General features: G+C 33.8%; 1 protein-coding gene across 1 annotated transcript in view; it reads left to right on the top strand.

Moving 5' to 3' along the window:
- Positions 1-536: 536 nt before the first annotated feature.
- The window catches only part of SEMA3C (semaphorin 3C), a 174,644-nt gene continuing 161,432 nt past the window's right edge, over positions 537-13,748 (top strand). The window contains exons 1-2 of the mRNA XM_004739617.3: positions 537-1,116; positions 3,144-3,284. Coding sequence (XP_004739674.2) covers positions 3,182-3,284 — 103 coding nt within the window. The 5' untranslated portion in view covers positions 537-1,116; positions 3,144-3,181. The remainder of the gene's footprint in view (positions 1,117-3,143; positions 3,285-13,748) is intronic.

Genomic DNA, 13,748 nt, shown 5'->3' with positions numbered 1-13,748 from the left:
TCATTTGTCCTCCTGTTTAAATATCTAGTCCACTGCGGTCCAGAGAAATAATTTTCACTTAAATATTAAAGTCAATTCCAGAGTGTAACAAGTTTTCCTGAAAGTAGTGTTGGAAATATATCCCTAATGTCTAGATTTGTACACTTCTATCTGTTGGCATAATTCAAACAGCCTTCTTCCGCAGAATTGTGAAATAATTTCTTGTAATTATGCTTTGAGACTACCCTGGAGGGAAGAGTTCTGAATATGAGTCAATGTGTAGAGGTCAACAGAGTTACTGCCTTCGGGATATTAAGGAAACGCAATGGAAAACAACACCCATTAAAAGGGTAAACTGCGATGAGATAGTTGGTTTATCTCTACCGGTTTTAGAAAATCTGCTGCAGGAAAAGGATAAGACTCATGCCCTTTTACAAACGCATCTCTTTGCCTTAAAAGGATGCAGTGATCCTTTTCTGGGGGGAAAAAAAAAAAAACTGCTTTGCACTTTGATATTTACGGCTTAGCAAATCCTGAATGCCTTCCAAGAGCTGCCGGTAACAAAATCCTTGGAGCTCACCCTAGGAGTTGCTCACTCCACCGCGGACCGCGAAAGGAGCAGAGTTAGCGAGCTGGTCCTCCAGCCTGCAGCGCGCATTCCTGCATCTCCCGGCAGCCCGTCCTGGGGTCGGCCCCGCCCGTCGGGCAGATCGCCGCCCGCCCTCGGGGCTCCCTGCCACCCTCTCGCGGGCGTGCTCTGGGTGGGGCCTCGCGGCGGCGGAGATGCAGCGGGTGTGCTGGGCGGGTGAGGCTAGCCGGCTGGGCGGTGCGCCCGGGCAGCCCGACCCGCGCGCCGCGTCGCTGTAATCGGACACCCGAGCGCTCGCCCCCGGTGCCCGGCCACTTTCCATTCACTCCGAAGTCCTTGATTGAGCGACGCGGAGTAGGGCTCCCGGTGCCGCAGCACTGCGACGTTCAGGATTCTTTTACAAAGAAACTCAGAGGACCGGGAAGAAAGAATTTCACCGCTGGGACGCTCTAGAAATTAAAGTCTTCTGGGAAAAAGACTAGAGAGACACGCGGAGCCACACCGGTAGCAAGTTGATGACTTTTACGCGCCGATCTCTTCCCATCTCGGTAAGCTGAATTCATTATTTTCGGCATTACAGATTTAACAAAATATAACTTTTGGTTCCGTGTGCCGACTTTTTTTTTTTTTACACATCGGTGTGCTCAAGTCTGGACATCTTCCTAAGAGCACATGCAGTTTGTCAGGGCAGTGTTTTCCTTGCTGAGAGCCCTGCTTGAGTTGTTTCTTTAGGTTAAGACACCTGCGGCGAGTTTAAAGTTGAGTATTTCAGTGCCTTCTAATGCAAGGTTGCTGGAGAGGACGTACGATTCCGATTCCTTGTCCTGCATGTTATTAGTGTTGAATCCGTAGAAGTGAAAACAAGCAGCATGTCTAAGTGTCTCAGTTAAAGGGAAGTTATAATATATTGGGGGGACGCACGTGTAAGACCCTTGGCTTTCCCTCACTTCTCATCTCCAGGTAGTCTTGAAATCACATTGCTCTGTATCCTCACTTCAATTGACTTGTCATTTCATCTCCACTATTATTCTTTGCAAGTTTTAGCATATGTTACTTTTGGTGAGACATACCAGATAAAATACTAATAATAGCAATATGTAAAAATGTGTAAATATTATCCGCCTGCTTAATAAAGAGACAAAGTTAGTCGTATTTATAGCCCCCCTTTTTTTTTTTAAACTCTTAAGCCACAAAACCAGGGAGCAAATTACTAAGGGGAAGTTATCCCTTAAAATCAATTTTCTTGTAAATTAATTTAGGGATGACAAGGTGAAGAGGTTGTGGAAGCAGGAAGAAACTGTTTCATTTGAAAATTACCAACACAAACATCTCTAGGGTTTCCTCCATCTGTGTGGTAAAAGAGGCAAACAGTTTTGTTTCTGTGTCTCATAACATGTACCACCTAGGAAATCAACTGTTTAAAATGTTTAAATTGTTTAAAAAGGCATGTTTAATTTAACTGTGCTTTTTCCTCTGTGTTCATGAGGCAGTCTTTTCAATTTTTTGTGGCCTTTCTTTATTAAATAATGTTAAGAATTTAATATTAAAAGACACATAATAGTGAAGATTAGAATTATTGTAACCTGTAAAAGTAAATTTCTAGATTAATCTCTGTCATTTTATTGTATAATTACATCAGACTCAAAATTATATGATTTCTTTCATGGTCTTGGGTTTATTTTGTATATTGTGGCCAGTGGAGCTGCTGTGACTCTCTAGTTACCCATTACCTGATCTTCCTTGGTATTCAGACATTAGTTAATAGCATGTATCAGTGTTATAGCTACAGTCTCAAAAGGTAATGCTTTTCTCTCTCATTTATCTTTTGGAATTTTGACAGCCTGCTTTCTAGTTGATTTATTTTAAATATGCATTGAGGGATACATAGTTCACTGAATTGTTCACCACTAAGTCATTGGTTTGAATTTGGCACTAGTCCATGGTTACCTCATCTGCATCATTTAACAGCTGCATGGTCATCTGTATAAATTGGCAGATAACTAATTTGAGTGATTTCAGTGGTCAAGGATTGAGCACACATATATTTATGTGTAAAAAATCATCTCAGATGATTACTCCAAAAGAGCTAATGAGGATGGAAGTGAGTGGGTGCACGTGAATGTTCATGTGGCATTTTCCTGCTACTACTATATTTATGATAGAAAGAGAAGTTTTCATCCACTAATACATATTGGTACCATTCTCAAGTCTTTTCAATGTTAAGTGATTGTTAGAAGATCAACTTTAAATATTGGATTTTTCTTTGGGAACCAATACCTTTTTCCTGGATGCTTTGTTCTGCTTTAATATTAGCATTATTTGTTGGAAGAGCAAGCAGTTTCTTTTCGCCCAAAGACTTCCAGATACAAATGAATCAAATCCAAATTTTCACATCTAAGAAACAAAGTCAGAGCACCTCCTACTGTTTGCATGACTGTCAAAGTTCAGATATGTCTTCTGTGAATAAGGTGCTCTGTCTAGATTGCTGGTTTTGTGTGTATCTCTGTGTATGTGCACAGGTGTGCTCCTAAAATGTGAAATGAAATATGACAAACTTGTTACCTCTCTTTTAAAGGTATTTTCCCTTGGATACTAACTTGCAAATCTGAAGATATGGCATTCCGGGCAGTTTTCGTGTTGTTTGGAGTATTTGTTTCTTCTATCTGTGTAAAAGGATCATCTCAGCCCCAAGCAAGAGTTTATTTAACGTTTGATGGTAAGAAAGTTGATAAATACTATGGGAAAATGTCATTTGAAAACTTTTTAAATATTTAACATCCAGATCCAAATATTAATAATAAATTAAAGGTAGTAAAATATTGACTATTGATTAATTTTGAAAATATTTACTGGACTGCTTTTTTGGATGACATGGCTATTTGAAATTATTGGTTCATAGAAAAAAACCCTCTATTGTATTTGTAGATGAAAATACTTGAAATATTTTCTTCCCGTTTTGAAGTATCTTCTTTCTAGTCACCTGGTGTTTGAGAAGCACCCGCCGTGTGCTAATCCTTATCAGCAGAGAGGTCTATGTAGGCTTAATTATTTAAAAATTTTCTTAATAAATTTTGGTCTTACCCTCCAAAACTGGTTCCTCCCTATGTTGTTCTAATGGTGCTTCTTCCATGTCCAAAAGGAGGAGTTCCTGGGATTGGCAAAATCTCCTAATTAATTGAAAAGGATATAAAAGAATAGTTGGAAATATGTTTTTAATTGCTGTTGTGTACAAATATTATCTTCAGAAGCTTAGGAAAATGGATGTGATTTCAAATTTGCTCAAACATAAAAGGTGGAAGACCCTCCGAGGGAATGGTTTGCCAAATGTATGCATGAGTTTTAATCTAGATAATTCAAATGACTTATAGATGGATGACTTTGGTCAGTCCATGCTAATTGGACAAGAATAAGAAATAGATCAAGAAGATCATCTTGCCAATCAGGGTTATTTAGTTTATTACTTTTTTCAACTTGCTTTTTGTATAAACCCCTTAGTGTCATTGAGCATATTTTCATTTTACTTGAGAAACAGTATACTCTCAGACCTTTCTATAGCCTGTCTTTGAAAAGCTTTATTATCTTGAATTTCAAAGAGCAGATGACTGACACTTATCAGTCAAATGGGTATCTTTTTCTTTCTTTCCTTCTTTAGTCACCAAGGGCTTTCCCCAAGGTTATCATAAGCACTGAAAGAGCTTTATTTGGAACTTAAAGTGTGTACGCTTCTAATTGCTTCCTTAGCTTCTAAACCAGCCATTCTCCCTTAAAACCCGTGGCTATTCAGTTAAGTTGTGAAGAAAGGAAAAACAGACCCTTGGAAGTGTCTTTTTTTTTTTTTTTTTTTAATTACTGTAACATCAGTCTACTTATACCTTTTCTTTCAAGTTGAGAACTAGGAAATATCTAATCAAACAAAAAATAAAAGCATTAGGTGGTATTGCAATTTTTCTCTTCTATATTTCTCTCAATATACATAGGAAGATGGAGAGGTCTCATAGATTCATTATCTAAACTTGTTCTGTGGCATCAAAACTAACCACTTCCTCATATCAGGGAGATCATATGATAGTTGTCTTTCTCCGCTTGACTTATTTCGCTAAGCATGATACCCTCTAGTTCCATCCATGTCATTGCAAATGGCAAGATTGCATTTCTTTTGATGGCTGCATAGTATTCCATTGTGTATATATACCACATCTTTTTTATCCATTCATCTGTTGATGGACATCTAGGTACCTGTACCCCGGGGGATAAAAATATATTATATGTTTATAAAAAATAAAAACAAAATTTAAAAAAAAAGAAACAAAAAAAAAACTAACCAAAATTTTTTTACCCCAAACTTAACTCAAAATGTGTAAATTTAAAAAACGAGTGTGTCACCAGAGATAATTCATCAAGTCCATTATTTGAAAACTTTACAGTTTATCTTTTATAGAGGAAATTAAGTAGTATAAAAATTTTTTTAAAGATTTTATTTATTTATTTGACAGACAGAGATCACAAGTAGGCAGAGAGTCAGTCAGAGAGAGGGAGGAGGAAGCAGGCTTTCCGCTGAACAGAGAGCCCAATGTGGGGCTCCATCCCAGGACCCTGAGATCATGACCTGAGCTGAAGGCAGAGGCTTTAACCCACTGAGCGACCCAAGCACCCCTAAGTAGTATAAATTTTTAAAAACAAACTTCAGTACTAAGTGGGATAGTAACTGCTGTGTGTAAAGTGACTAGAAGTTATAATGGGCTTTTTAAAATACTCCATGTTTAATGCTCTCAAACTCAAAACAGATTCTTGCAGAATAAGACTTACCTTAATTTATAACATATGTAGAATACAGCATGATAAGATAAGCTATTGATCTGAGAGTTCTATAATATTTTATTCTTTTTAGGAGATAATCAGACAGAATATCACATAATTTGTTTTGAAGAGTTATATCAACAGGGAGAACAAATAATGAAATTCCATAATTTCTAAATTAATACAAAAATTTCTTACAGTAAACTATATTTTAGGCATAGTATTATAGAAAAAATTCCTTGGACAAAACAATTGTTAAAAGGTATAAATTTTAATCATTAATTCATAATTATTTTGTTCAGGTGCCTTTCCCAAATTTCTTATTATTTAAAGTTTCTCACTGATTTTATGATGACTTTTCTGTGTATCACAATGAGTAACTACATTTCTTCCAAAATTATTTACTCTTAACATTAAAATAGAGAACTTTTACAGAGTTGACACATATACGACTATATATTAATTAAAATATATATGATATATACTTTCTTTCATTTCTTTCAAAATTTCTGTCACTATTTTTCAGCCAAAATTTATGAGTTGGAAAATGATTCTGAAAAAATTAAAATAATATCAACTTATACCACACAGAGGTCATTTGCATCTTTATATTCTCTCATAATTACCTTGCCTCCAAACTCTTTTGTCTTGAATTCTTTTCCTTCACTATTACTTGGTCTTCTGCCAGTCTCTTTCTATATGGGACTTCAGAAGAATGCTCTCAGTCTTGTCTTACAGTCCAATTAACAATCGAAGTCAATTTAAAAATGTGTGAAACAAGAGATCTCTTCTCCCATCCAAGTTTTATCCCTTCTTCTTGTGGTAGAGTGAAGGACTGATAACATTTGGGAAACAGTGATTTACAGATTTGCCTTCTCTATTGATCTAGTGCAAGGTCAACCAGATGGTCATCAGTCCTCTGAGAGAATGTACTTCAGATGTTATTAATTAGTTACATTTGTACAAGCTAAATCTTGCATGTTAAAGAACTGTGATTCCTATTAAATGCTATGTTTTATAATTGTTATCATTCTAATTTTTAAGCCAAATAGCTTTTCAAATAAATATAAGGTTCATGCAAAGACTTTTTGATTAAGTTGAATTTTTATTAAGAAAAAATCCAGTTTGACAGAATCATATTTCATAGCATTATTGTAATTGTATTTTTTTTTCCTTAGAAAATCTTTGGAATCTATAAGGGTCATAAGGAAAGTCAAGGCTATTTATGTACAATAGACAAATTTATGCTGCTTATTAATATACAAGGGAAAGCATTGTTGAGATGATTTTGCCTTTATCCAATAAGGATTTTAGCATGTAGTATTTTGCAAAGCCAGAAATAAATACTGTACAATTTGATAATAGGTATCAGTTGCACGTCATTTTACAAAAAGTCTGTGAGCTTGAGAAAAATGGAAATATTGTCTATATTTTAAAAGATATAAAATGTGATTCTAAGTTAAATGTGTTAAGTGTTGTTTCTGTTTTAAAACGAGGCAGATTCTTATAATAAGATTATTTTTTCACTTAGTAATTCAGATTGTGAATCTAAGATATGCAAGTTATTGACAAAGTTATTGACATGAAGTTGTCTATAGTATTACCTTACTATCCTCACTAGGTCTGTAGGATCTGTAGTAATGTTCTTTACTTCATTTATGGAACTGATAATTTGTGTCTACTTCCTTTATGTTCTGACTGATCCATGTGGAGATGAACTTTTTCCTTTTGATTGATCTGTTTAAAAATCAGCTTTGGTTTTGTTATTTTTATTATTATTATTATTATTATTATTATTCTGTCTAATATTTCTTTGGTATATGCTCTAAAATTAAATTGTCTTATTTCTTCTTGCTTTGTGTTTAGTCTGCTCTTCTTTTTGGAAATTCTTAACATGGAAACAAACATAAGTCACTGATTTGAGAACTTTTATCCTAATATAACCAGTTATGCTACAAATTTCCCTTGGTACACTGTGTAGCAGTGTTCTGCATATGTTGATAAAATGCGTTCTGATTTTCAGTCAGTTCAAAATGTCTTCTAATTGCTCCCCTTATTTATTATTTTACTCACAAGTTATTTAGAAATATGTTGTGTAATTTGAGGATATTTGTTTGTTTTTTATATATCTTTATGTTGTAGGTCTTTGACTCAGTCTCTTGTTGTCAAAGAACATACATAACATACCTCAGTTTCTCTAAAAAACTATGAAAACTTGTTTTATGGCACTGACTATAGCCTACAAAGAAAATAATGTATATTCTGTTTTTGTCACATTGAATGTTTTATTAATGCCAATTAGATTCAATGAGTTGATGGTTTGTTATGTTTTCTCTATCCTTACTGATTTTCTCCCGAGTTGTTCCTTCAATTACTGACAGAAGAAAATGAACTTTCCAACTATAATTATGAATTTGTCTGTTTCTCTTTTCAGGTCTATCAATTTTTACTTCATTTTTAAAAATTTCTATTATTAGATACTGACATATCCCTGATTATTCCTGATAATAATTAGAGTTCTAAAATGTATTTTTGTCTGTATATAATACTTCTACCTTTTTTGTATAATGGAAAATACCAACAAAATTTTAGTTATAATACATGGGAAAAATGTTTGTCATCATTCTAGTGGCCTCTAGAAAGTTTTTATTAAAATACTAGGACTGTGTTTAAACCTATATTTTTGATGTATGTGAAAGTGTGAGCATTTGATGTATGTGAAAATGTGAGCATTTGAATGCTGTGAGAACAGTGTTTACATGGAATATCAGGATTTTCAAACTTTGGTTCTTCACTAATTAACTCTGAAACTTTGTCAGGACCTTTGTTCTCCCAACCAGTTAATTGGGGGGCTAACTTAACTCTAAGACCCTTAGTAACCAAATTTATAACATGTCTAAGCTTAGTTTTGCTTTATAATATCATCTCCTTTGAGGAAGTGTTCTACAATAATTCCTTTCAATGCTTTCAAAAACATTTTGTAGGAAGGACCCGGGCAAGGGAGAGAACAAAACTAAACAAACAATTTTTAAAAATTCATAAATTTGGAAGTCATATAGAGCTGTTTTTAAATCATAGTTCCCTGCTACTTTCTGGAGATGCTACATTGGGGTAGTTACTTAATCTCTCTAATCTAGAATTTTATCATCTATAGAATGAGAATAACACAGAACTCTTTTTAAAATGAAATGAATTAAATTTGTAAATTGTGTCGTGTAGTATATACTATATGTCTTATTAAAATACACAGACTTACATTAGAGTTAGTATTTATAAATTCCTTTAGGGTAAAACTATGGTCTTTTGTACTATAATTACTTCCCCTCCACTTAGTGTGGAGACTGCCACTTGCTATTTTTCAATAAATGTTGAATTAATGTACATTTTGATACTTCTAACCACTCTACCTTCCCAACTAATAGAGCCTTAGTACTCTACATCAGTCTTTCATCATGAATCTTGGTTAATTTAAGACAATGAACAGTTACTAAGTAGATGCAAAATTTCTTCATCTTAGCATTAAGATACAAGTACCATGAGAGAAGAATTTTTGTTACTTTTTGCACAGATAGCTTTAGACTCCTATCCTGGTATATAGCTGATGATCAAATATTTTCTATCTATTTCCAAACTTTTCACATGTTATACACTAGAGATTCAACATAATCTGGGAATTCAACTTTTATATTTACTCTTTCCAGTTAATTCTCAAATCTCTTTATCTATTTCTTCTCTAAAAGACATTTCATCTCTATAAATTTTAGATGTTTTCTTTTAGAGAGTTTTTTGTGTGTTTTGATTGGAAGCCTAGTTTTCTTTATTAAAGGGAAGAGACTTCATACATACACAGCCCTCCACAGGGCCTTGACTGGTGACCTGTTAGGAATGTTGCCTTAATCCTTAATATTGTTGGCATCTATATATGCTAGTGTGTCTAGCATGTCTAGATATGTCTAGACTTTTAAAGTAATGCAGAAATGCATTATTTAAGATTCTATTTTTTTAAAGTCCAATTTTTCATGATAAACTTGAACTTAGTAAGAACCCTACCTACTTAGTTTACTTCTTATGATTATCATGGTACAGTGCATGGCTTGAAATTTTAGACAACTTTTTCCCACTCTTGGAACATTTAAGAATACCATAAAACATCAGGAATGTGGAGGGCATATAGGATAATTTCTGATCCACTTCTGTACCATGACATGAAATATATATGTATAAATATACCCATAAAATAAAATACAAATATAAATATATTTATATAAATACCAAAAATACATCATAAACATACTCCTAAAGTAATGGCTCTTAAATAGTGTATTAGATGTTTTTCCCCCTTTTCCTTTGCTGAGTAAATTGAAATTTACTGAGGAATACTTGGTCTTTGGAGTACATTTTCTGTACAGAAATTAATAAATCCTAAAGTTTATTTTAATTAAGATTTTTTTTATCTAGTTGATCTTATATGAACTAAAGAGTATTATTAAGTTACTGACATAGCAAAATTTCTTGCTTGTTTATGTGTAAGATTGGATATCAACTATAATTCAGGAGTTAACTTATCCAAAATTAAACAGTAGTTCCACCTCTGTTACCTTATAGGCAATAATTCAGCCATGAACATATTTTATCTGTCCAGTACAAACCTCTAAGATGTCAGACTTTTTTTTTAAGTAATCCTGATAAATTCTGGATTATCATTTATATTTGCATGGTTTTTGATCTAGAAACATAATATCCTGAAATAAAGAAGTAGGATATTCCCACATCCCTCATCACTTTTCTCTTGGGTAAACAAGCCTGGGACACACACACACACACACACCCCAAACCAAAATAAAATAAAGAAGTAGGATGCACTCAGTATCCCATAGGCTTCAAAAAGCCTGTATATCATTTTACCGAACAGGCAGCAGTCTGGTTCTATTTCAAGTTTTCCTTTGGCTCAAAACTCTTGAGTTATCAAGGTGGCTGTGGAAATATACAAAGCACTTATAGAGCCACAAAAACTCAAAAATAAATTCACCAATAGTTAGATGCCTTGCAGAAAAGTCAATTATTTGTGATTGCTAATAATTGTTTGCTTGTGTTCACTAGAACAGTAAAGAGTCCCTACTACTAAACTGCCCCCAACTCCACTGAAACCTGCAACTAATTGCCTTAAACTCAAAAGGAAAATGACAGTTAAAAGATTGAAACTTTATCAAGATTTCTACCATTTGGATACATTTTTTCCTTACCTTATATTTGCCAATTTTCTGACTCAGGGTTGAGTTTTACATTTACATGTGTATGATGGTGGCTTAAAAACATAAAAATGTCAGTTTGAGTTCTATTGAGAAGCAAGTATATGAAGTGTAGAGACTAAGCTTGCATAGGATTATCAGTTCTTTCAGTGATTTACTTTGTGATTCTTTTTTGCCTTCTTTTGGTGCTCAATTTTCATTAATAAAATTGTCAAAGTCTCCAGGTCATCGATAGTATATAAATGAAAGATGCTGGAATTTTACAAAACATCTTTTATCTTTTAATATCTGCCTCATTTGACAAGAAGCTTAATTAAACGACAAATAAAAGGACCCCTGTGAACTAGTGAGCTTAACCTGAAAGCTGATGAATTGTTGTTGGACAATAAACTCAAAATAATAAATTGTCTCTTTATGAACTCTGGTAGCATTAACATTACAAGGCACATTTGTTGAAAACAGTTTCTCTTATGGTTGCCCAAGAGATAAAAATAAAGCCAATTGTTCTTGATTTCTCCATTAATCTTAGAGAAAGCTCATTCAGGTTGTATAGAATCTTCTGAAATATTTAGTTCTTGGGAAAATTTGTGTTGATGCAGTTTATTTTAATTCCCCTTCTGATAGTTTCACTTAAATGTCAGTTAAACATCTTTAAGAACACCTGCATATTTAATAACATCAAACTCAACAAGGAATGCTGCTGTGAGTAAGAAATTCTGCATTCTTCCCCCTGTGAGAATGTTTTTGAAATCAGAAAGGGATTGATGAATACAACTGTGAGTAGGACATCACCTAAATCATAAAGACTTTTAAGTAGAGTAGCACTAAATTGTGATATAAAGAACCAGTTAAAACTGTTATACTGAGAATAGAAGATGAGAAGAAATTGCTAAGAAATTTTGTATGTCTCTTTTCCCCTATAATATATATTGGTATAGGATTCTAGTAGTCCAAGTAAAACAAAGTCTCTTTCATAGTCTTGAATTAGAGAAGTTTTAAGTAGAGCAAGGAATGTCTCTTGAGAAGTATTAGGATAGAAATATGTTACAATGATGTGTTCTTTTAAAGATTTTGGATAAAAGTTGAAAATTCTTATTTTCCTCTCATAAAAAGAGTAATTCTTGCTCACAGTGAGTTTTGTCAAATTCCAGTAAGCTTAGTTCTGTTGCCAAAAGATGATGCTGTGATGATAAGCCATTTCTAAAGGTACAGGGTTCCTGCGACTACAAACAAGGATGGGATGCTCCAGTGATATGATATTAAAAGAGTGAACTTTTGTTCTGTGTTTTTTTCAGTCATCTCACCAAAGCACTTCCCTAAAAAAAGTGTGTCCTATTCCATGATTATCCATAGATATGTATAAACAATTATGATCGAACTCTCTGTTGAATGAAGATAGTTCAAGTGATGTTAGATCGTTTAACTAATTAATGTTATTGAAGTATAATTGATAAACAATATTAACTTCAGGTGTACAATGTAGTGATTCAGTAATTGATACATTACTCATTGCTCACCATGATAAATGTAGTCACCATTTGTTACCATAAAATGTTATTACAGTATTATTTAGTTTATTCCCTATGTTGTACTTTTCATCTCTGTAACTTGTTTGTTTTATAACTGTAAGTTTGTACCTCTTAATCTCCTTCACCTGTTATGCCCATCCCCCCTCCCCACCTTCCTCTTCTCTGGGAACCACCAGTTCTCTGTATTTACCAGTTTTTTGTTTGTTTGTTCATTTGTTTTGTTTTATAGATTCCATATGTAAGTGAAATAATATGGCATTTGTCTTTTTCTGACTTAGTTCACTTAGAATAATGCCCTCTAAGTCTACCCATGTTATTGTAAATTATAAGATTTCATTCCTTTTTATGGCTAAGTAATGGTCCTGTGTGTGTGTGTGTGTGTGTGTGTGTGTACCATAGCTGCTTTATCCTTTCATTTATTGATGGACATTTATGTAACCTCCATATTTTGGCTATTGCAAATAATGTTGTAATAAACATAGGGGTGCTGGCATCTTTTTAAATTAGTGTTTTTGTGTTAGTTGGGTAAATACCCAGAAATGGAATTCCTGGGTCAAATGATATTTCTATTTTTTAAATTTTTTGAGGACACTCCATACTGTTTTCCTAAAGGCTGCCCCAGTTTTCAATCCTGCCAACAGTATGTGAAGCTTCCCTTTCCTCCACATCCTTGGCAAGACCTGTTACTTCTTGTCTTTTTGATACTAGCCATTCTGACAGGTATGAAGTAATAGCTCATTATAATTTTGGTTTGTATTTCTGTGATGATTAAGTAATGTTGAGCATCTTTTCATGTGTTTTAGACCATCTGTTTGTCTTTGGAGAAAGGTCTGTCCAGGGCCTCTGTTCATTTTTCATTGAATTGTGGTTTTTTTTGGTGTTGAGTTGTTTAAGTTCTTTATATATTTTGAATATTAAGCTCTTATTGGATATGTCAGTTGCAAACATGCTCCCCCACAGTAGATTGCCTTTTCATTTTGTTGATGGTTTCCTTCATTGTGCAAAAGCTTTTGAGTTTGATATGGCCCTTATTGTCTGTTTTCGTTTTTGTTTCCCCTGCCTGGGGAGAAAGATCCAGAAAAATATTGTTAAGATTGATGTCCAAGAGATTACTGCGCATGTTTTCTTCTAGGAGTTTTATGGTTTCAGGTCTCACATCTAGTCCTTAATCCATCCTGAGTTTATTCTTGTATGTGGTATAAGACAGTGGTCTACTGTCATTCTTTTGCATGTGGCTGTCTGATTTTTCCCAACACCATTTATTGAAGATAGTCTTTTCCCTATTGTATATTCTTGCTTCCTTTGAACAGATTAATTCACCATATAAGTATGGGTTTATTTTCTCACTCTGTCATGTTCCATTGATCTATGTGTCTATTTTTGTGCCAGTGCCATACTCTCTGTTTTGAAATCTGGGTTGTGATACCTCCAATTTTGTTCTTCCTTTTCAAGACTTCTCTTGTTATTCAGGGTCTTCTGAGGTTCCATACAAATTTTAGGATTATTTGTTTTAGTTTGGTGAAAAATACTGTTGGTATTTGATAAGGGATTACATTGAATCTGCAGATTGCTTTAGATAGCTTATTTTAAATTTGTTTACAGATT

This window comes from Mustela putorius, unplaced genomic scaffold, assembly GCF_011764305.1.
Source record: "Mustela putorius furo isolate JIRA1106 unplaced genomic scaffold, ASM1176430v1.1 tig00003845_pilon_pilon_pilon, whole genome shotgun sequence".
NCBI lineage: Eukaryota > Metazoa > Chordata > Mammalia > Carnivora > Mustelidae > Mustela > Mustela putorius.
This window is presented reverse-complemented; position numbering and strand designations above follow the sequence as displayed.